General features: G+C 41.0%; 1 protein-coding gene across 11 annotated transcripts in view; it reads right to left on the reverse strand.

Annotated features, from left to right (window-relative positions):
* Positions 1-23326, reverse strand: part of nrxn3b (neurexin 3b) — a 314465-nt gene that overhangs the window by 210234 nt on the left and 80905 nt on the right. For all 11 annotated transcript variants that reach the window (XM_063496537.1, XM_063496538.1, XM_063496541.1 and 8 more), the window contains 2 exons: positions 10933-11371; positions 5947-6330 (listed from right to left, as the gene is read on the reverse strand). In XM_063496537.1, coding sequence (XP_063352607.1) covers positions 5947-6330; positions 10933-11371 — 823 coding nt within the window. The remainder of the gene's footprint in view (positions 1-5946; positions 6331-10932; positions 11372-23326) is intronic.

Here is a 23326-nt window from a genome sequence, read left to right on the forward strand (position 1 = left end):
AACCCGGCACTGATACTAGGTAGAAAACAGCAAGCAGACAGCAGTGCTGTTGTCTGTTAATGTCGCCTGGTACGATCTTTGATCTCCTCAAAGAGTCTAAAATATCTGTCAGGTTGCATTTTCGTTCTAGTAAACAGAGCAAGAAAATTGCCTGCTTTTTAGCTCCCAGTGGAAGAGAAGGAATTACACGGAGCGATGTGCTCCATTCAATACAACTATGATGAAATCATCGTGAGACTTTCATTTCTGATGATTCCATTATTTGAGATCCAAAAATATAATCAGTGAAAAATGTGCTGAAACTACTTTCATGGGACCTGGGTTTTCCTCTGCTTATAAAAATCAACAGTGGTACATAAGGAGGAGGTTTTCCACTTCCACCCATGGTGCTGCAGAATACTTCTACAAAGCATTAGTTAATCAGTAAAACAAAAACTGTCACGGTCCTGGGGTTCTGTGGAGTTTTGCATTGTTAGCTATATACTGCAGTTTGGGTTTTCTGTTTAAAGTCTTCATTCTTATATATGGATCCAGTTTCCATTATTTGTTTTTAATTCATGTTTTTTCAGCTAATATGCTGAGCTGTAGTGTCTAGTTTTTATGGAGTGCTGGATGGTTTACTCCTCTAATTCTTTGTTCCAATTCTTAGTCTTAATTTAGCTTCAGTTCCTGCACCGAGTTTGTTATTTCTGGCATGTTTAGTTCCCTCTGTGCTTCTTCCTTCTGTTTTTGCACCCTCATCTTTCAGCGTTCCTCTCTCCCTTCTTCATGTTTAGAGCGAGTTGTCTTGTCTTTGTGTTTAGCGACGTGTCTGTTAGGTCGTTTCCCATTTTTGACAGGCAGTCTGCTTCTCTTGATTACATTCACCTGTGACCTGTTCCGCCCCTGTTTCTTATTTCCCATTGGCTTCAATATATAAATGGCCTGTTTCCCCTGCTTGTGTGCTACTCTCTAATTTGATTAATCCTTCTGTTTTTGGCTTTGCTTGTGTCTTGAACTTGCTCCTGTACTACTCCATTTTGCTCGTTCCTATTTTTGACTTATTTAGTAGTTGTTTCTGACCATCACTGTGCAGTACTGTTGGTCACTAGTGATTAAAGTAACTTTTCTTTGATTGTCAGTCAGTGCACCTTATTTTTTTTTAACAAGAGAGCTGCAGTTAAGACGTTTCAACACTTGTGGCAAATGGGACTGAAGCTGATCTCAAAGTGACCAAAACGTAAGTGTTGCTAGCACGTCAACAAGCTGCATTCAAAACTGGATCTTATCTAAAACAATCCTGTCACATTTCAGATGTTAATAAAAACCAGAGGGAAAAGCACACATGGAAGAAAGTGGCTTCTTCAGTTGAGACCACATGGAGGCGATGAATAAACGTTGCCCTTCTTATCGTCACATACCCAAATACACATGAATCTGTTCAGCTGCCTGGCTAGAGTAAACTGACTGTGCTTCCCACCACCGGTGCATTACAACAGTCATTATCTGAGAAACCTGTGTACATACTTTATTGATTTACCCAACTCTGACTTTGCTGGTGTGAGAAGTCTCTGACTTAAGGAGTTGAAATCTATTTGAATAAAATATCACAAAACAAAAGTCTAAGGCTAATCCCAACAAACAAAAGAAAAGCTTATTTACATTAGATGGAAAAGTTACCAGCAAAGGCCAAACATTGTGATGTAAATGCATAAGCCTGGTTACACTCCCTGGGAGAGTGCTGATCTTTATCATTTCACCCTTTGTCTCATCATACACGTGCACTTCTCCGCTGTACTGTATAGCGTGCTTGAGATCAATAGCGAGCGCCATGTGCAAATACATCTCAGTGGTTGTTTGATATTGTCACCGGGGAGCTCCAGGGTCTGCTTGAAAGCATGGAGGAGAAGGAAAATAAATTCCTCTACCAGCATGACTAATATAATCCCATTCAGTCTAAAGTGTCGCGCATTCATTTTGAGAAAAAGAAAATACCTCATGCCGTTTCAAGCCCAACATTTCAAATCAAAGGATCACTTAAATCAAGGGCTACTGTTTTCTAAACAGGCAGATGTATTCTTTCCTTCAGTGTGAGAATATGCAGTAGTAGACTGTCTTGCATCCACGCCTTGAGAAATGATTATTTTTTTTACCACTGATGTAATGAAGAGGCTTTAATGTGACTGTGACCTCCCATGTTTAGCCTGCAGCTAAAGGTCAATCACGAGTATGAAGCCAAAAAACCTAAAAAAAAACAAGGAGCTCAAATCAAATGAGTTCCTATTCAAAACAAACAGTGAGCACTGCAGAGGACCTAAATGCAATAATTCATCTTTAGGGAGTAACACTGAGATCTGTCTTCACTTTGACAGCTACAAATCAAAGCTTTCAATTTATTGCTCAGCCTTCTTTACAGCCCTTTACCTGTGGTCGTGGGCTTTGGTTAGCGACTGAATGAATTAGATCACTGATACCAGCAGCCCGAGATGAGACTCCTCTGCGGGGTGGCTAGCCTCACTCAATATGAGAAAGTGAGCAGCAAACTGAGAGGGCTACAGTATTGAGCTGTGGTGCCTCTGCACTAACAGGAGCTCTGGCTGACATGGATCAGGCCAGACCACAAGGAAAAGAAAAAAACTGCACAGAAGGATGTCTAGGCAGCTCTGTCCATGTTTTTACCATTAAGACACCGATTTGATACAATTAGTTTTTGGGTTGAAATTTTCTCTACATCTGAAGAAAGACTGAGTTCTTGAGATAAGGCTGGAGGAATCGCAAGTAAACTGTTTTTATGTAGTACAATATCCAGCAACAGGTCAGTGAAAGAAAAAGGAAAGACATAAACATAAAGATATACATGACTCTTTAACCGTGCTGGTTTGTGAACTCCTGAAGTGGGTGAATATGACCAAGAACGACACTGCTTAATTATCTCTTCCCCTCAAATGGCACCATAAATTACTAAATGATCATCATGCTGTATTGAAGAAGACTGAAGACGCAGCTTTAAGGCTTTTCATGCACTGCCTTTCAGAAACAGATCCATCCATGTTTTTATGCAGCGTATGACTAAGAGTTGGGTATTGAGATATTTTGTGTTTGAGGAAGATGGCTATCGACAGGCTATAGACAACAAAAAGGCAGAAAGCAAACAGTATGGACCAGAATTTAAAAAATGGGAATCTGAATGCTCACCATCAGTGCACCTCAAAGCCGGTGATGAATTCTGCATTTACAAGAGCAGTGTGAGTTTCAGATGCAAACATTAAATTAACAGTATGGCGTAAAATGTTCATAACCTGAGATGTTTTCATTACTTATCACAATAACTTTAGCTTGTTAAGGCTAACGCAGTGAGTGGGCTGCTTATACAACACTGTGTGTACGTCGGAGCTCATTGTATATGCAGCTGTACAGTTATTTGTTTGTTTGTTTTTTCATGATATTTGCTGTTGGCAAGTGTGAAGTTGGAGTGGTACTCTTAGTTGTCTGCTAATTAAAAAACTGGAGCACTAAAGGCCAAGATATCCTGACATCCTATTATGTGGTAGCTGCCTGCAACAAACAGCACTGCCTGATGCACTCAAAGGACAAACAGTCATCAACAGTTAATGCTTATCTTTCAAAAAAACCAAAAAACTTTAGTCTCCAAACCCAAGCCATGAAAATCCAAATGATACCCTCAAGGTAAAAAGCTCCACAGCCAAAAAAGACTGCATCATTTCAACTGTTTTGGAATTTGGTGACGTGACATCGTACTCACCAGGATCAGGAAACAAACCATTATGGAGTGTCCATGAAAAATAACTGTTTCAGCTGCTGTGTGTGTTGCACAGTCCAACATTATCTCAAATTCTAGCAGCATAACTCCTAAACCGACCTGAAGGAATTTGTAACAGATGATGCATTCACTCAGTCATAACAGCATCAGGAACATCACCATGTCATCACACCTCAAGCCTCACTATTTAAAAACCCCCCAAAACAATCCACTGCTGAACAGTGTAAAGCTTTGTTCTCAGGCAGACCTGCCGAGTTATCAAACAATGGCAAGCGGTCTGCATGAATGCAGAGATATGACAATTAAGAAACTGATGTGCGGGAAGGAGCAGAGCAGGACAAAGAGTGATGAGTTTTCTTCCCGAAGGTTTAAGGTGACTGAAGTTCACTGACTGAGTGGTTTTTAGCCAGGTGTAGCAGTGTTTATGTGGTATTATTCCACTTGCCACAAATGTCAGTGTAATGGGGAAACAGCCCCCCCCCCCTCTCGGTGTGGCTGGTTAGGTGAGGCTGGCTGCAGTAATCGCTGCCAGTCTGCCGTAGCCATACGAGAGGTGAGTTGTATTGTTCCGCACACGCTATAGCTAAGTAGTACAGACACATAAAACATGTTTGATTAGCTGATGGGCACCGAGTAAGTGCTCAGTGGACACATGTCCAACACCAGTTTTATGTACTTTTCATTTGTTTATTATTGTGTAAAACTGTATGCTAAAGCGGAATGCTAATGGGAAGTTCTGCCGTAGTGTGCTGTGCGGAGTAGTGTGTGGCGAGCCTTTGCACTGATAAAACACCGTTGTTTCCATTCAGGAAATAAAGTGGCAACGATCGATGAGAGACTCTTTGTCTTCTTAAAACACAACACAACGCAGAGTCGAGGAGTCTGTTTGGGCCGAACTGTTGCAGCAGGGTGAAGCAGAAACCGGTTACACAGGCACAGCTGGCTTCACACATCTGGCTTTTTCTTTTCCCCTTTTTTGTGCAAATAAAACATGACGGACGTCCACACTACGCCAGGCGCTGCAGTCGGACTAGCACAAGGTTAACTCGATGAAAAGAGCCAGCTCCCACTGGAATTTTACCTCTTTCACATTTCAACATTCTCCACATTACTGCAATGCAAAATTTACTTTCGGAGAAAAATTATTTATGATAGTACATTATTGAATATTGATCTCCACTGTCTTTTCTAACTCTGAGTTTTATCTGCGAATAAGAAGAGCTACTTTATGATTTCTTTTTTTTAAACATGCAGTACCAGCAACAAAAAAAGGAACAAATTTCTGTCTCCACCTGAATGCATTTTCCAAACCAATGACTACAAAACAGGCCTACATCTACGTTGGATACATTTTGATTTCCCCCCTTTGAATGCGTTAATCAGTCAATACTGTCCCACATGCTATACTCACACTTAATGCTGGCTTTAAGCACCTACTCTCTAGATGCTCATTATCCGTCATACACGTACGATTCTTTACAGGCCTCGAGTTCTTGGGAAAGTACTTAAATCTCTCCACTGAATCCTGAAAATCTTTGTAAAATAGTGAAAGAGTCAAGAGCAATCTGAACAATAGTCCAATAATATACTCTCCCACAGCTTGGAGTGTCCCTATTCTTTCCATCTCATAAAACCTTTATGTGGCCAAGCTCTTAAAACTCAGACAAGGAGAGCCCATTTCACCAACTGGGAAAAGTTCAATTTCTCTCTAGAATCTTTCCCAGGAAAGAAAATGCTTGAAAAACCTCCTATTAAATCTTTCAGCAAATCCTTCCATAAATAATGTGAACCAAGTGTGCCAAGTCACACTTCTCTGTTGTAACAGAGCGCTGTCCACACCCTTAGAAAATCTATAGTTAGTAAGCAGCAGCTACACCGCCACCACTTTTCAACCATATTTAGAAAAACAGACAGAAAAGATACTTGAACTCTGCAAAGCTACTTCACTGTCAACCACTGCACCTTGTAAGATACACAATATACTGTCTAAAAGCAGCAAAACACCGCTCCATAAGCTCACTGAAGAAATGGTTTTTAGAATATAAAAGGAGAGCTGAGTGAGCCGCATTAAAGGTCTTGTACTCTCAGATCGATAAACCCTCTGCCAAAGGCAGTAAGATTTTAAAATCATCACCATAAGACGCAAGACAAACAGTACGCAGAAAGTGGCTGGAAAGGACTCTCACCTCTCTCGCAGGTACTATCCCAAAAGCCGGTCCCGGTACAGTCACAAATGAAGCGGTTCCAGCCCTCTTTACAGACCCCGCTGTTCTTGCAGGGGTTGCTGTCACACTGTTTCCCCGTCACCTTACTACACGAAGACTTGATGCCGGTCATGTTCTGCGACTGAGCTATCTGCCGGATGTCCTTGCTGCGGCCATCGATGAACAGATCCCGAACACAGCCCACATAGCCGTAGTTGAGCATAGCTGTCCAGAGCTCAGTCGGGAGCACCAAGCCCACTCGGCTGTCAGGCAGACCGCCCAGATAAAGGTCCCCCTCCAGGTCCAGGATCTCATTTTCCCCGCTGGCTGTGAAAGGGGTCCGACGGCTGTTTACTGAAATGATGCCTGAAGGGGGAAAAAGGCAATTACTGACAAATAAAATATCATTTAATCGACTTGTGTTAGAAAAATGCTGGGGTATCCACTCTGATATGTTTCTTGGTGGTGTTTTTCAAAGCAGGCCTCGTATTTTACAGTCTAAGTGATCTGCCATGTTCTACTGGCTGACAAATAAAAACACTGCTTGCTTCAGCTAAATTTCTTGAACCCAAGTAACATCTATTACCTTTAGTTTATAGTTCTTTCCAGAACCTTTCAAAGAGACTGACAGCCCTTTTTTCATTCATCAAGGTGAGGACAGAGGTGAAAATGACAGATTTTTTTTGTAATTTTGTACCTGAGAGCTTTAACAAAGTAGAGATGCACTCAGCAAAATTGTGAAAGATAGAAATAGCGCAGCACACCACCCCGTGCTAAAGATGTGGGCTGAGTAAGTGGAGGTGCAAACCTATGTTTGGCAGCCAAAATTGCACTGATCACAGACTTTAACAAGCTCTTCAGGGAAACTGTATTTGTGTCACCAAATAACAGAAAAGAAGGCTGAACAAAAAAAATCAAAGAAAAAACCCCTCAAATCTGACAAAATTGCTAGTCTCCTGGGAAAAGGTTACAGAGTAGGTCACTGTCTGCACCTGTGGACACTCAACGATCGCTCATATAGTACTGTCGAAAAAAACTTTAGAAACTCCTCATTTCTTTTTATTTTGCAAGGAAAAAAGGTGTAACGATTTATTGAAACATGCACAAACATACGTGGAAAAACGGTGTCTAAGGCAGAAACTGTGTTTGTAAAAGCCTGAAAGTCAATATTTGGTATGACCAACTTTATTCTTCAACACAGTCTGAACGCTCTTAGCCAAGCTTTTATGTCACGTCTTTAAGTAGTCTTCAGGAATAGTTCTCCAGGCTTCTTGAAGGACATTCAAAGCTCTTCTTTGGACATTTCAGCCTTTTGTTCTGTTCTCTGTCAGCATGATCCCACACTGCTTCAGTAATATGCAGGTCTGGGCACTGGGGAGGCCAATCCATGACTGATGGTGTTCCACTGTGTGTTTTTCTATCTATAGAAGCTATTGCCAGTCAGATGCATTCCAGATTGCACTTCAAGCTGGATCAAAATCTCATGATGTCGTGGTACTGAGTCTGGGACCCAGTGTTTGTGTTTTTCTGGGTTTTGTATATTCTTCGATTTAGTGTTATCCATGGTTTAGTCTCTTGTAGTTCTCTTGTATTTAGTGATTTCTTGTTCCCAGATTTGTTACTGTGCCTCCTCCTGTGTTCCACGTCTAGTTAAGTTTTCATGTCTGCTCTTCCACAGTTCCAGTGTCTAGTCTGCGTTTCTGTTTTTGTTTCATGTTTCCAATTTTATTTGGATAGTTCCTTGTCTTGTGTATAGTGTGTTCAGTTTTGCTTCCTCTCGGTTCTGTGTGTGTGATTAGCACTAGCTGTGTTTCCCTCCTGGTTTCCATCCCCCTGGTTTTAGTGTTTATTTGCTTAGTTTCCCCAGTTTAGGCGTTCCTCTGTTTGGTTTGAAATCCGTGTTTTTGTGTTTCTGCCAAAATAAACGGCACACTTTCAGTTTAAATCCAGATTCTGTTTCCATTGTCTGCTTTTGGGTTCACATCTATCTAATCAGCTGGAGGTCAGATGCATCAGGTCCTGTGTGAGGTCTTTGCTGGATTTTCCTTTTCTTGAGGATATGACTTTCAGATACGACTCATCAGCAGCAGATACCCTTTTAGGCCTGCCACTTCTTCCTCCACTTGTTATTTTGTAATAACAGTTATTTGAAATAACCTTGCCGGTGCAAAAATACCATTATATGCCTGTCAAACTGTGTAATCTTTCTTTCAACTAAAGAAATGAGAACAAATTATGTGTTTTTGTGGCAGGCTGCTAGTAACAAAGTGCCTAAAGATTTAACACTGGTTCTTTGCTGCGTTGTCCTAGCAATGGGTCCAGAGGAAATATATCACATTTTACAGCTGCACTTTAATGCAACAGGTGAAATAACCCCTGCAGTCACGAGACACTCTTTTTGTGCTGTGGTAGACTGTGTTGTATTGTTCATGTTATTTTTCACACACTTCAGATCTCTTCAAGTTAACATTTGGTGTTAGATGTACAAATAACAAAATCAAAGGTAAGCAAAGAGAATCTGGTTTGTCTCCCAAATTATAGACTTTTCTGTCTTTTGCATAAAAATCCCCCAGATTGCTCTGCATGTCTATAAAACATCATGCATACATAATGTCATTACCCAAGGCCATATATTCATATTTTATGTCAAGATTTTTAATTATTTTAACACTTTTATGACCTTATTCGATGATTATGAACTTACAGGAAGAAATAAACAGGTTCATTAGCTCTTTTCCTCTACACTGCCTCTACCCACAGCTCATTATCAGCTCTTTTTAATGTGAGGGACACAACAGATGAAAACATCACTTTCACTACAAAGCCTAAACTTGGTTTGTCTGAAAGTGGTGCACTGTGAGTTCTCACTTTATGTTATATTCACCTTGCCGTCCTTCAGAGAGAGAGAGAGATCCTGGATATAGTTCTTCGTGGACAGAAAATTTAATTCACTTGCAACTCCTATTAACATTTCACTCAAGCCACAAGTGTGATTATGGCTGTTCTTAACCATCCCTCAGTCTGGTATCCATATATCTGTCTCATTCCTCTTTTTTTCCCCGCGGAAAATCCTACTTTTTACTCTGCTATCGCACCGGGGGCTGTGCCGGTGATTAATCAAAGCAGCGAGCTCTGACACATGGCTAAATTGGCTGCTCTAACCTGATATATAACATGGGCTGTAGTGCCGTCTAACACAACCAAGTCCTCTGGAGGATCTCACCTAATGCAGAGATTGTGTTGGGTTCGGAGCTCAAGGCGAAAGAAGTTTCGAGCCCCATTCTCTAATATAATCTTCTTCTAATACTTTCTGTGTATTTGCCCATGTTATGAGGTCAGAGAACATCCAGATAGAGGTAGGTAAGGGGAAATGGACTCAGTAGCTATCTAGAGAGAGATACGACTTTTATCCTGGCAATAAATCAATGCTTGTATTAATATATTGAGATAGTTTACATCATCTCGCTGTGGGGATGCAGGAAAAGCTGGAATACGTAGAATCATTGCAGCATTGCAACATTAAAGCTGGTATAATTTCACTGTAAGTATGCACAAGTTGTATTTTTTGAAGCAAAGCAATTTCATTACATCAAAGCTAGTTTCACTAGTGTTACGAAGACTGTAGTCAACTGAGAGATAAATGGTTATGCAAATTAATTCATTGTTCCCTATTTGTAGTTGCTATTTTAGGTGTTTTAGTTTTTGTTTGTAATTGACTGAAGAGTTTGTCAGTTTTTGCAAAATGTGAGTGTACAGTCAAGCGAGCAGTTCTGCAGTTTTGGCCATGCTTTTGGATTTTGGTTGCATTTATGTTTCTGCACTGCTGTCAGATTCACTTTGTCCTGTTCATTTATATACACATATAATATATCCATGCTCTGTCACCTGCCGTTCTTCATCTACTGTGCAGTCAAGCTTTCCAGTTGTGTTTCCAAGTATTTTTCCTTGTGTTATGTTGTGTCTCAGCATGTTCACTAAAGATTTGGATTTTATTCAAATTAACGTGACAAGATTTTGTCCACGCCTTCGTGGGCTGAGAGGGTACCAATCAAGAAAGAAGCCTGTGCTCCAAAATCAACAATTTTCAAGCTCGACTAAGCTTGAAGCTGAGTCTGTGCCATGAAACCAATGAATTTAAATGAACTCTACCAAATGTGCCAAGAAGAAAATGAATGAATATCCAGCCAGAATTATGCCAGAAGATTGTTCATGGCAAAAGTGTCTGGTGCTAAGTGACACAAATACCAGTGTGGGTGTGTGTATATATCTGAGCCTGTATGTATGCTTTTGACCCTGTGTGGAGTGGAGAAAATCCAAAATAAATTGAAAGTGTTGCTTTTCAAATTCATTAAAGATGTATGGCGTGCAGTCATTTCAGCCTGGAAAAAGCACAGTTCAAAGAAATCATTAAAATCCAAAAATCCAAATTACCATGGCATCCATGGCCATGGTGAGTGGATGTAAACTTGATGTCTTTGCATTAAAGATGCAATTTTGTCTTTAATTCTTTTGGCATTTTAAAAAGCTGACTACTGCTTAAAAATAGAAAAGTCCCAATAGCAATAGAACAAAACAAGATATGCTTCACTGTGTATTACATAAGTATATATTGCACAGTTGCAATTCTCTTTTCTTCTGTATTTATTACTCTGTTTCTGACCATGTTTTAGTTGCCCTGTCAGCTCTCTGCCTATAAATTTATCCTTTGTACCATTCAGCCAAAGGCAACACGGTTTTAACTGAAGCAGAAGTTCCATTTTTTTGACTGAAGCCATTTTTTTCTTATGTATTTGTGTGTGTATCAGAGAAAACAGGACACCAGTGACATGGCAGGACCACTGTGCCTTCTCAAAGCACAGAGCTGATTTAACAGGGATGTTAAACATCTGTGAAAGTTCAGCTAGGATAACTTAAAAACACAAAAACAGACATTTCAACCTTTATCCGTCTTTTTTCTTTCATCCTTACCTGAGCGACCATCTCTCTGGATATCCACATGGTGCCAGGAGCCGTCATTGACCTTAGCCTGCGTTGCTTTGACCTTGATAGTCCCGGAGCCCATGTCTAGCAGCAAGTAGAGCCCTCCATCGAGCAACTCCACTGCAAAGAAGTCCACCTTGTTGTTCTTCTGGCCCTTCGCGTCCCTCCTGTCCTGAGGCTTACCGTGGGTGAAGAGGATCAGCCCGTTGGGTTCAGAGGTGCGGAAGTCAAAGGAGATGGAGCCCACGCGCTTGGTGTTCCATTTTGGCAAGGCCAGGTAGGATTCCGGGGTCTCGAAGTTGATGGGGTCGAGGGTGGGAACGTTTTCACACTTGAAGACCACGTCACCCTGGAGCTTCATCTTGGGGTCGACAATGCGGGCAAGGCGGGAGAGCTCCAGGCGGATATCGTTGTTCTTGTACACCACCTGTGGAAAATATATGGGGGAAACGATCACCAAGAATCCTGTACGATTACTGTACTTTCTCTTCCTTTTTCAAAGCTTATTTCCAATGTTTCAGTATAAGAAATGATTTGCCGGTGCAGCAACGGTAAATAACTTCTATGGAAATGAATTGCAGTTCATTTCAAAGTGCAATAGTATAGCATCATATTGACATTATTATATACTGCAAATTAAAGGGCAGCTGGATCAATAAAACTAATATATATGTAAAGCTTTGATTGTCTCAGTCATTTTTCTATTTCAGCTTCAATTCATCTATGACAAAAAGGAGATGCACGACTATTTCTTTTGGGCTTGATTGAACACCTACTCACTGAGTGAACTGTGAGACGTGATGGCTAAATTATTAGCGAGTCATTCCTTGTAATATTCAAAAAGACCAGCCTTGATGAGCTGAGGGTGAAACCCCACAGGAGGATCTGTGACAGTATGAGAATATATCCAATATCATATTTATTTACCAGCAATAAATTTACACCAACCCTCTAATCCATCAAAGTAGAAAGCAGCGCCACATTATAGTCAAATACAACAAAATACCACAGATATGGGCTGCAGAATATTGTCAATTGGAATCCATTGATGCAGAAAATTAATGTTTTTTTTTCCCCTCTTTTTTTCTGAGGAGGAAGAGAGGCTTTTTCGGGTATATAGGGCAGTGTACGCGCAGGAAACAGCAACACTGTTAGAGCGAGCACAGCTGTCAGCCAACAGATTGTACTTCTGTGGGATTACTGATAATCCTGGAAGATTTGACAGTAAATCAACACAGGTGACCCAAGCGCTGAGGAGGACTGAGGAGGGGAGCGGGTCGGGTTGAGAGGGGTGTAATGTGTGTGTGTTTGTGTGTTAAGGGGGAGGCAACAAGCTCCAACAACAAGCTGGTGAGAATAAGGGCAGCAAACATGTCAATACACAAGTAAAAAGGTCAAATAGGGTCCTGTGTGTGTGTGTGTGTGTGCGTGTGTGTGTGCGTGTGTGTGTGTGTGTGTGTGTGTGTGTGCGTGCGTGCGTGTGTGTGTGTGTGTGCAGTACAAAACAAGTAATGCAGACGTCAGTGCAGTTAACGACCACATCTAATCTCCTGAACATGAACACAACAAAATACGCTCACTGTCAAGCTTTGTTAATCCACTGGTTATGTGCTATTACAGGTGATTTCACTTTCAAATACACAGTAAAAGAAACCCTCTGAATTAAAAAAGAACATTTATAAAGAACAGCAAGAGAAGACAAAAGTACACTAACAAAGAAAACCAAAGCCAACTGGAACACAACACAGCGATTTAATTGAGACGTTTACTGTAAAAATGAGAGTTCATGGGGTAGAGGCCTGTGGCTTTAACTTTCAGTAAGAACACAAACTGGAAAAAGGTAAATAAGATACATTTTGGGAATACTCGTAGCCACCAGTGCTACCCCTCAGCCTTTAGTAGACACACCTATGTTATCAATTTCAAACTCTGACTTACTGCATTCAAAACCTTGCACCGCCGGGCCGTCTAGCAGCGTGACGACAACACCCCATCAGCCTTTTACAGGTGAGGGTTAATAAAAGGTTACTTAAAACTACTCAAAAACTACTTGATAACCAGGCCCACCCAGTCTTAAATTTTCAATCTAATCAAAAGCAAAGGTTATGTATTTGTTTAAAAAAAGTTATTTAAAAAAAAAAACATTAACACAACAGGTTGTTGGCTATAAATTGCAAATGCTATCTAGTCATATGCAAAGTGTTAAGGCCACTGTGTAACCCACCTGCCACTTAGACACAAACGTCAATAGCTAATAGGTACTAACCGCTTCCTAACAGCAGTTTTGATTAGCTTTTGTGTCAATAAATACACTTATATAAATATGTAACTGGCAAAGAAATAATTAATATGTAATACCTGTGAGTAGTTTCAAACTGAATTTCTATTACTGCGCCCACCTTTGCGGCGGAATGCCAAAAAATTGCAAGCAAAGATACAAGTAACAGGTATGAAAAATACATAAAAATAAAATCCAAATGCTTATCTGTCAAACACACAGTCCCCAGTACTTCCAATTTATAAAAAAATAAATAAAAGCAAAAGCTTATAAGTAAGAAGTATTTTCTAGAAACTGTTTGGTGCTTCAGACATGACTTAAACGAATGCTTTTGTGTACACTGGTTCACTGTCATGGCTTACTGGCACACTTAATGAAACTGGGCCATCGTTAATTAATCCCGTGCTCTTTTCTTTCTTTTACTGCAACATGTCAAAATCAGGTTTTTTGTCTCCCTTCCTGCCAAAAACAGGAAAAAATACTCAATAAATAAACCAGTATGCATTTAAAAGCAGCAAAAACGGCATTAAAAATTAATAATATGTGACACAGACCGACATTTCCTCTTTTAATTTGCTTCTGTATTTATTTCTGTTTGCATTAATGCCCCTGTTTACTTAGCCATGCTTTTATTTCTTTGCCAATTTATTTCCTCAGAGTTATTTATGTCTTTGTGCCTTTCTGCTTCACTACGCAAACGAGGGAGAATGTAATTCAAAGTACGCCACAGGGTCAAGTCTTCACCTATTGGCGGAACAGAAGTGAGCACGAAGAATGCATGGCATTTTATTTATTCTGGATGTTGGCAGCTTTGGTCCTACGTACTACACAGAAGAAGGTTTAGGCAATAAATCAAACAGTAAAAAGCAATAAAGTGTTTGCATATGCTAAATATGCTAATATGACCCGTGGCTTGGGGGATCGTTTCTGCCCCCCACTCAGTTCTATCTGAGAGATCTGAGAGATTTTTTTGTTTGTTTTTTTGCTCTCTGGTAATTATCAATCAGCAGCAGCAACATTTGTTGTTCCGCTGTACTTACCCAAGTAAATGCAACGCACGTTTTGAGATGATGATAAGCGCCAGATGAAAAATGGGGGATGATTTTGAATTTCTTTCTTTTTTTTCTTTTTTTTTAAATACTGAAATGCTGCAGCTACCCTGTAGCTCTAACATATTTGAGCTTTAACCATCATTACTGATCTCTCTGAAACACTGACGTTTTTAGCATGTTTTCTTCTGAAGCCCGATACCTTGGATTCCAATTCCGGCACGCTTAAGACCACTCTTGGGCAAGAGAACAAACTGAATATTACATGAAAAGAGAAAGAAGAAGAAAGAGATGCTTTAATGCTACTCATTTGCAATGAAGAACTTTTTTCTTTAATAGTACAGGGATAGTCACTGTGCAGTTCTTAGATGTAAATTGCTCAAACTTGCCAAAGTTCCAAGGCACTATGTCTATATCTTTGAGAAATAACAAGTAGACATGGAAAGAAGAATTAAGCCCTGAGATTCCTTCAGGTTTCTATCCGAGGAACAACAGTTTGTCTTGTGCTCTGAAAACCTCAGTTTGTTTAACTCATGACTAACTTGCCCTTCAGCTTCATTTTCTTGACAGTGTGAAGTCTTTACAAACTCTCCGAGGCGCAGCAGTGTTGTTCGAGGGTGCGCTAATCTTCCAATCAACCATCCCTGATCTGTTTTGGAATTATGATTTTGTCCGTCCCGCTGCAGGCTGATCGATAATGTAATCGAAATTTTGTTATAACAGAAGAATGGACTACTGCGGCTATACACGCTTCATCTTTCCCTTTGTTATTGCTGTGCTTTGTTACGCTATCTTTTAGCCAACAGCCTTATGGGGCTCATTCATAATGCACGCACGGGGGGACTGTAACAGCTCCATAAAGTCCAGATCCTCCACGGATTGAGTATTGATTGGGACACAGTAAAGCTACAAGGAGAAGGGTATAGAGCAAGGGTAGGTTGGTGGAAGTGTAGGCTTTGTGCACACAAACAGGCATGCGCACGCACGCATGCGCGCGCACGCGCGCACACACACACACACACACACACACACACACACACACACACACACGCTCTCCTCCCTAATCTACTTCAGATGAGTGCTCATGTCCTTTTGGCCCCAAACACAGCTGCTGTCAGCTGCTGATTTAACCCTAGTGTTAATGAAGGAGCAGGATAATTCCAGTGAAGTGCAGTGAAGACACACAACAACATTCACACACTTACAAAGGCAGCCTCGCAGGGGGACATGGCAATTTGTTCAAGTGTGCACACACAGACCCACAAAACCAGTACATTCTTTTGGATGTGCACAGATGCAAACGCACAAGCCGCCATGTACACAGACATACACACAATCTGTTTGTCGAGATAGTCAAAGTGCAAAGCGGAAAGCAAACAGATGTTTTGTCACACGTGCATTTAACATAGGCAGCGTGCAAATGTAGCATTGTGACTCTCAAAGTAACAAAGCATGACATTTCTGAGACACGTCTTTCAAGAAATAATGAATTGGTAACTCCATGGGAGAGATATTTTATGATTTGGGCGAACCCTTAATGTGGCAAAACTGAGGCATAGCGCTTCAGTTTGTTGACATGGTGCATTATTCATTGCAGCATCCACAGGGAGGCGTTCCTGTTTGGGCTGTCACATGATCTTGGTCATGGAGTCATTACTGACCCTCCTGTTTAAAATACTGTCCTCTGGCTGCGTGCAGGGATGACATGACAACCATGCAAATGGTGGTAACACATATCACATATCATCATAAATAACTGTGCAGTTGTCCTTTTTTTTGCAGTGCATACCGTTCTGTACCAAGCACTCGTATTTTATTGTAATTTTAGTTCAATTAATTCACCAAATTTGACTGACAGTAATACTGCAATTATTCCTCATTTTAAAATGTAGGTATTTCATTATTGTTATCGTTTTTTGACCAAGATAACTGTGAAGTGAAGATATGACATTGTGAAAGCCCTGTCTCTATGGCTACACCCCCCCCGTCACCTCAACACTATTGACGGTTACACCTGTGGGGATCGTTAGTCTCTCACTTCCTTCTGTTGCAGCATCAAGTCAAATAATAGTCAAAAGTGGCACCATAGCAAAAGCAGTACAAGATGAGTGGTTTATCTGCATATACTGTACATCACACAGGAGTGTTTTTCAGCCTTAAACATGATGGGACATCACTTTTAACAGAAGTCTATTTGCTTTAATGTTATGAGGACATCTACAAGAATTTTATGAAGAACCTAATGCTGACGACCTACACTTAGTGCTGTGCTCGAACACATCCTGTGTAGACACAGTGCTCATCAGAGGTGCTTTAGATGTTACTCTGAGAGATGCTTACTGTGAAATCAGTCGTATCCCTCTTGTTTCAGGGCAACACCCAAACCACCCACCTGTGCCATGCAATCCTTACTGTACTGCAGCATGCTATCACTATTACAGTTTAAGCACATTTCACTACAACACCTCGTGTCCAGCATGCAGGACTCTCACTGACTCTGACCACAGATTTTAACCAATGTGTTTTTTAGTTTTTTAAAGCTTACTGACTTAAATCCACTCAGCTGTGTCATCTGTCAAATACTGAACCTGAAACATTTTATCTATGATCACACTTTTGCTCTTCAGCTGATTAAAGCGTTGCAGCACTGTACACTTTGGGCTTGTGTCACACAGGCTAATCTCCAGGTACTTGAGATTCTGGTATTTTTTGTTAACACTTTTCTAACCGTTTTCTATATCAGTTGCGTCACAGTTAACATGCACATTTTTGTTATCCCTGTCAGTCAATGATCTTTAACAAGTGTTAACATCAATATTTTGCAATACTTCTGCATCATTACTCATCAAAAAATATTAGGGTACACTGAAAAAAAGTAAATTGGGTGGTTGTTACATTTACAAAAGTCTAACTTGTAGTTTGAACAAAATAGTTTCATGTTTCTATGGTGAACATAATTAAATCATGTAGGATCTGCATGAAATTCAACAACTTAATTTGTTCTTGTTGAGATGACATGATGCAATCTAGTGAGACTAGTTAGTTGCCTGGACTCACAAAATTCACAACATCACACAAGATTTCCAACCACAGGAAAATCACCAGGGTTATAAGAGGCAGACAACTATACACACACCATCTGTATGCTACTGCTATTTATTGTGGTTTACCCTGTCAAGGACAAAAAGGAAAAGGCCTGTAATCATAGCTTTGCTACTTTTGTTAAGCCTGGATCGACATCTCGGTGGCATGGTGGTAGCATTGTTGCATCACAACAAGAAGGTCCACAGTCTGGCTGTTTGCAGTGGCTTCTCTCTGGGTACTCTGGTTTCCTCCCACAGTTAAAAGTCATGCAAGTATTAGGGTTAGGTTAATTGGTGATTCTAAATTACCCATAAGTCTGAATGTGAGTGCAGATGGTTGTTAGTCTCTATGTGACAGAGACCACCACCATTTATAGGTCATTACAAATGGTGGTGGGTTGCACCTTACAAAGTCTGCATAGGATCATCATGTGTGAAATACTTCAGCAAAGTCTGAAGCAAGGAGTCGTGAACTCGATTTCTGTATTGTATTCATATATAACAAGTACAGAATTTCACCCGTGTTACCCAATGGATACAAATAACTCAAAAAAACTACATCTGTTTTTAGCTGCACTCCTTCAAAAGAGTTACAAAACAGATCTAATTTTATCGACACTAAAAACATCATTCCTCTCAAATGCTCACTGTTATCATAGCCACAACTGTGCTCTCCCCGAGCAAGTGGTTGTAGAATTTAAAAATATCTTTCAGCAATTTTATTTTTATCACATTATATAAGATTTACAGGTAGCCTGTGTTTCAGCCGCATAAGGTGTTTTGTACAAAAGGTGTCACCTGGAGCCAAATCCTCTAAACAAAAACTGTTTACCAGTGGAACAGCTTAGCCCTGTGGGGGAGTGTGATGGGGAAAGGTGAAGGTATTCCATTAAAGTCTTCTGTTTGTACCCATCCATCATTGTGTTCCCCTCGAAGGAGATATTAAAAAAAGTCAAATTATTAAAAGGACAGGGTGACATTTGCATTTGTAATAGAGGGGAAAAGAAGCACTGCCTGAACATACTGCAGTGAATAACACAAAACTGATGACGACATTGTTTCTCTCAAATGTCAAATATTGGTCTCTTGCCCCTTCTCCTCTTTTTCTCACTTACTCATCATACTCTCCATGTCCATCCATCCTGATTTTCTCTCCTCTCCACCTGCACTTCACTTCTGTTCTCCTACACTCTGTCACCCATCTCCTCTCTTTTTTTTAACACTCCCACTTTCTAGCCTGACATACTTGCTTCCCTGATTGTTACTCAACATCCTCTTTCTCTGCTTCCACCTCCTGGATGCTGCTCCTCCTCTCTTGACAGGGATGACACTGTATTCCTCAGCCGCCCCCATAGTCTGCCACTACGCAGTGCCGCCCTGTGCTTGAAGGGGCCTGGAGTGAGAGTTCAAAGGGGCTGCAGAAGGCACAGACTGCACGGCACTACCAAACATCAGGCTGACCAGAGTGTGCCCACTGGCCAGTCGGTCACGTGATACACCGCAGCCCACATGGCGGAACACGAGTGTGGGTGGGACATGTGTGCTTGCATCGTGTATGGATGAGATCCTATGTAGCCTACGGGCGCAGATGAGTGCAGCGAAGACTGAACAGGACAGGGGTTGTGATGGCAGCACGCAGGCATCTCTTTTGTTATCAGACAAGAAAAGGAAGCATTTGCTCGCTGTGGCGACACATGTCTCCACCAGCGTATTCATCAGCTTAAAAAGGTGTTCTTTAAAAAAAATTTCTAAAAAGTCTCACAATGAACAGAGACCAACATTCCTGCTTCACCAGCATTTCAAAGTGCTCGAGCCAGACATTACACACACAGACAGAAACACTGACGCATCTTGATCTGAGCAGCGGGCCAAACTCAACTGAATCATTCCCTCATTATGTGGGGATATTGAATCCACAGGAAGAGGCGGAGGGGGCAGGAAGGAATAAATACGGACAACAAGAGAGAGGCTGAGAGACAAAGGGATGATACACAGGGAACACACGCAGGGGAAATGCACACATGTGTACAATGTGGGACTAATGGAACAATCAAAGAAATACCTTTAATGAATAAGAGTATGAAAGGGAGATCAGGGTGCCACTTGTGAGCAATTTTCACGGTGCTGAGTAGCAGCTGGCATCGTGCCCACTTAATGGAGCTATGTATGATGAACACTTGAGCATCACACAACACTACCACTAACCAAACACACACTGTGAATCACTTCGTGATTCTGTGCACCTAACACTCAAGTGCCAGCTAATGCTGAGTCACGCTTGTTGAGATAATAATGGAAACAAACATTTTATACAACCGTCTCCGCATCGTGGCTCAGGAAATATGCAAGCTATTTATCGGCTCAAATTTGCTTCTTTAAAAGCTTGGTGGCTTTTTTCAGAGACAGTGTTTGGGTTTTTTCCAATTAGAAACTAGCTGATGACCGCTGATGAAGATTTAACAGCTAAAAAGCCAGATATTTCCTCGACAAGTGGTGGAAGGACAGAGAATAATAGATTTGTATTGTCCGTGTTAAGATTTTAAATGGATCCCTGTCTCTTTATGTACCAACAAGGACCTCCTAGCAAACGTGTAGGTTTTATTTATTTTATTTTCTAAAAAGGGCAAAAATATTTCCGAAATCCAATCTTGCTAAGGAGTACAATATTTTATTATATTGTATTGTTCTTACTGTTATTGTACTATTGTAAGGTGATCTTGAGGCTCTCAAAAGTGCCTATAAAAAAAGTTGGTGGAGGGTAGGTGGAGTGCCTGCCCCATGAGCGAACGGCTACCCTAAAGTACCCTTGAGCAAGGTACCGTTTTTACACTATTCCCCGGTAGCCGCCCACTGAGTGAATGGGTTAAATGCAGAGGACTAAGTAATTTCCTACAGGATTAATAAAAGCATTGTGGGCTTATCATTTTTGCCTACATCTGAAGAAGGGTAAGCACACTTAGGTAGCACGACTCCAGCACTTGCTGTATTACTTGTTTGAAAACCTTTGCTGACTTAGTGTGACCTCAGTGGCAAAGATGTAGAGACCAGTCATCGCATTCCTGACGGCTACTTGCTGCTAGTAATGTGCATTCCCCAACCGTTTGGCAAGTGGTTGCAGGAGGTCACAAAGAGGGTGCTGCACCAAAAACCTCCTGGTGATTGCTTTGGTCACTGGCAGATCGCCATCTTACAATGCTGTGATTGCAGCCATTCCCCAACTCTCTGTGAATGGTACTCATGGCCATTGATCAGTGGACTTTGATCAGTGGTTGTTGATCAATGATCATGAAAATTTGAATAATCATGATGAAGGAACTGACCTCCCAGCCTATTGCTGGTTTCAGTCATTATGCAGATGTACTGTTTATACGACTGGGGAAACCTGCAGTCAGCTGAGACTGAAGAAGTCACTTGGATGAGTGATGAAACGTTTCTCCCACTGAAAACGTCCAGATGAACAGAATCAACTTTTGGACAATGGCAGATTAGTTTGCAGCAGTAAGTCACAACGTTTTACTCTGAAGGTGAACGTTCTCTGTTTCTGAAGCAATCATAAGGTTTTTGGCACTGAACACTGAATAGCTCTTTTCGTGCTTTGTACAGTGCTGTCAACTTATTTCACTTACAACTGCCAGCAGCCACTCAGAATGCACATTTGTACCTACTGAATGCCTTGTGTACTGGCTCTAATGCACCAATGGTAATGAAATATACCCAAAAATCTACAATCAGATTAAGCAAAAACACAAAACCAAACTCAGCTGCAATCCTGGAGCTCAGCTGATCTCGGTGACAGCCACATCAGCTCCCACATCCATTCTGCAAATCTCACAAATTGTATAAAGAGCAACATTTAAGCTGCTTTAGCAATTTGAACAACTGCAAGCCACTTTGCAGCTCACATCCACACCAGCTCCTCTTTAATGTTCCTCCTGACTTAATCAGTGTCATACCTCTTGCCAAATACTGGTCTTCTTCTTTCGATTATAGCCGTCCTGACTGAAATGCAAACAATTATGCCTAACTTGCAGAGCACAGGAGACACGTTTGTGTTCACAAATCAATATTCAATTAATGAGTCAAACACTGAACTGCAAGCTTTGGAAAAAACACAGTGGGTCCAGGTACATTCCCTGATATCCATCACACAGGTCAGATATTACTGTTATCCACTTTGTGTTGCTTTGATACAAAAAATTCTAACTGTATTTAGACTACTGGTAACGCTGTAGAGAGACTTGCTTTGCAGCAAACTGGCCAAACTGCTCATTTATGTTTCATGCTTTGTAAAGTACTGTCAAGAACTAAACATCAACAGATTTTCACAGGCTGCAAAAAAGACAATATACATACTGATGCTCATTTTTCATTGAAACACAACGCAGCTAGGAAGAGAATTTTTATAACAGGATGTGTGCTTTGGTTATTTTGATCATTCCTTCTTGCTGCATGCCAGGTAGCCCATTAATGCATTAATTAATCTATAAAAACAATAAAGTAGAATAAGTCCTCTTCTCTCTACTGTGTATCGTTTTGGCACATTGGTGCTAAAACAAACACTGGCAATCAATCAAAAGCTTGAACACTATTTAATCACAGAGCATGTTCCATAAACATGTATCTGTGTGTATGAGAGTCACACACAAAGGGTCATGGCACTTTGAGGGCTGATGAGGGATGCATTAGCCAGGGTGGTAATGACTAAAGGAACAGCAATCTGAGCCACTCAGTCGAAACATACAACAGTTCAGACAAGGTGACCTTCCCCTTAGCCGTCACCCAAACCTGCATGTGTGTGTGTCAAGTTGGACAGTGGCCCAGCGAGTTTGCCAGCACATCATACACTTTACTAGCCCTTGTCAAAATTGAGAAGATTGTAATGGAAGAGAAAAACAGCCTGGATGAGAGGATAGAGTGAGTCCTGTGAGAAATGAGGTTGTATAATATTTCCATAAACTGGATAAAACTGATGGAGATAGCCACGGGGAGGTCCCCTTTGGTTAGTGAGACCTCACTTTCTAGTCTAAAGCTGTATATTTTGGTTCTCGCCATCTTGGTGCTTTGAAATATGACAAGGGTCTGATGTATCTGATTGGGAAACTGAGGGACACTGAGGGACACTGCACTCTCACATAATAACTTGTCAATCACAAATTAGAACTAAAGCATGCTCTGCTTTATAATCCTTTTGGGCACTAATGAGAACATAATTTACAAAATGGACATGATGATGTGTTCAATAACGCTTAAAATTCGTAATTGAGATCATAAACTCACCGAAAAAATTCATTAGGTTCACAGGTCAAATGAGCAGTAGGCCAAATGACTCATAGTCTTCTATACCAGTGGTCCCCAACCCCCGGGCCTTGGACCGGTACCGGTCCGTGAGTCGTTTGGTACCGGGCCGCGAGAGTTGAGGCTCAGGTGTGAAATGTATGGTTTTCAGGGTTTTTATCAGTTTTCAGCGTTATTTTGTTATCGTTTTTATCGTTAACTCGGTTTTCCTGGGTCTGTTCACGTGTGTTATGAATAAATCTTCTTTTATTCGGTACCGGTACTAGTTTTATTTTGTTGTATTTATCCGCGACACCTTAAAGGCCGGTCCGTGAAAATATTGTCGGGCATAAACCGGTCCGTGGCGCAAAAAAGGTTGGGGACCGCTGTTCTATACGACTGTATTTTTTTGGGCAACCGAAGGAGTCGCTCTCTGCTGGCCTTTATAAACCTCAATTTAAGTCAATATTCCATTGGCATCTCTTTTTGGACCAAGAAACAACAATCTGACACAAAAATCTGACACTTGGATATATCAGAACCATGAAAAATAACCAGATTTCCTAAAACAGTTATATGTGTCATTGTTTATCCAAGTAGGGTTAGCCCAGCTAACTGAGATTAGCTGGTTGTTGTGTTTGTGTCCGCTGTGTGTGGCGTTCCAAACACACGTTGCCAGCAGGGATGTTACAGAGTGC

The sequence above is a fragment of the Pelmatolapia mariae genome, linkage group LG15, assembly GCF_036321145.2.
Source record: "Pelmatolapia mariae isolate MD_Pm_ZW linkage group LG15, Pm_UMD_F_2, whole genome shotgun sequence".
NCBI lineage: Eukaryota > Metazoa > Chordata > Actinopteri > Cichliformes > Cichlidae > Pelmatolapia > Pelmatolapia mariae.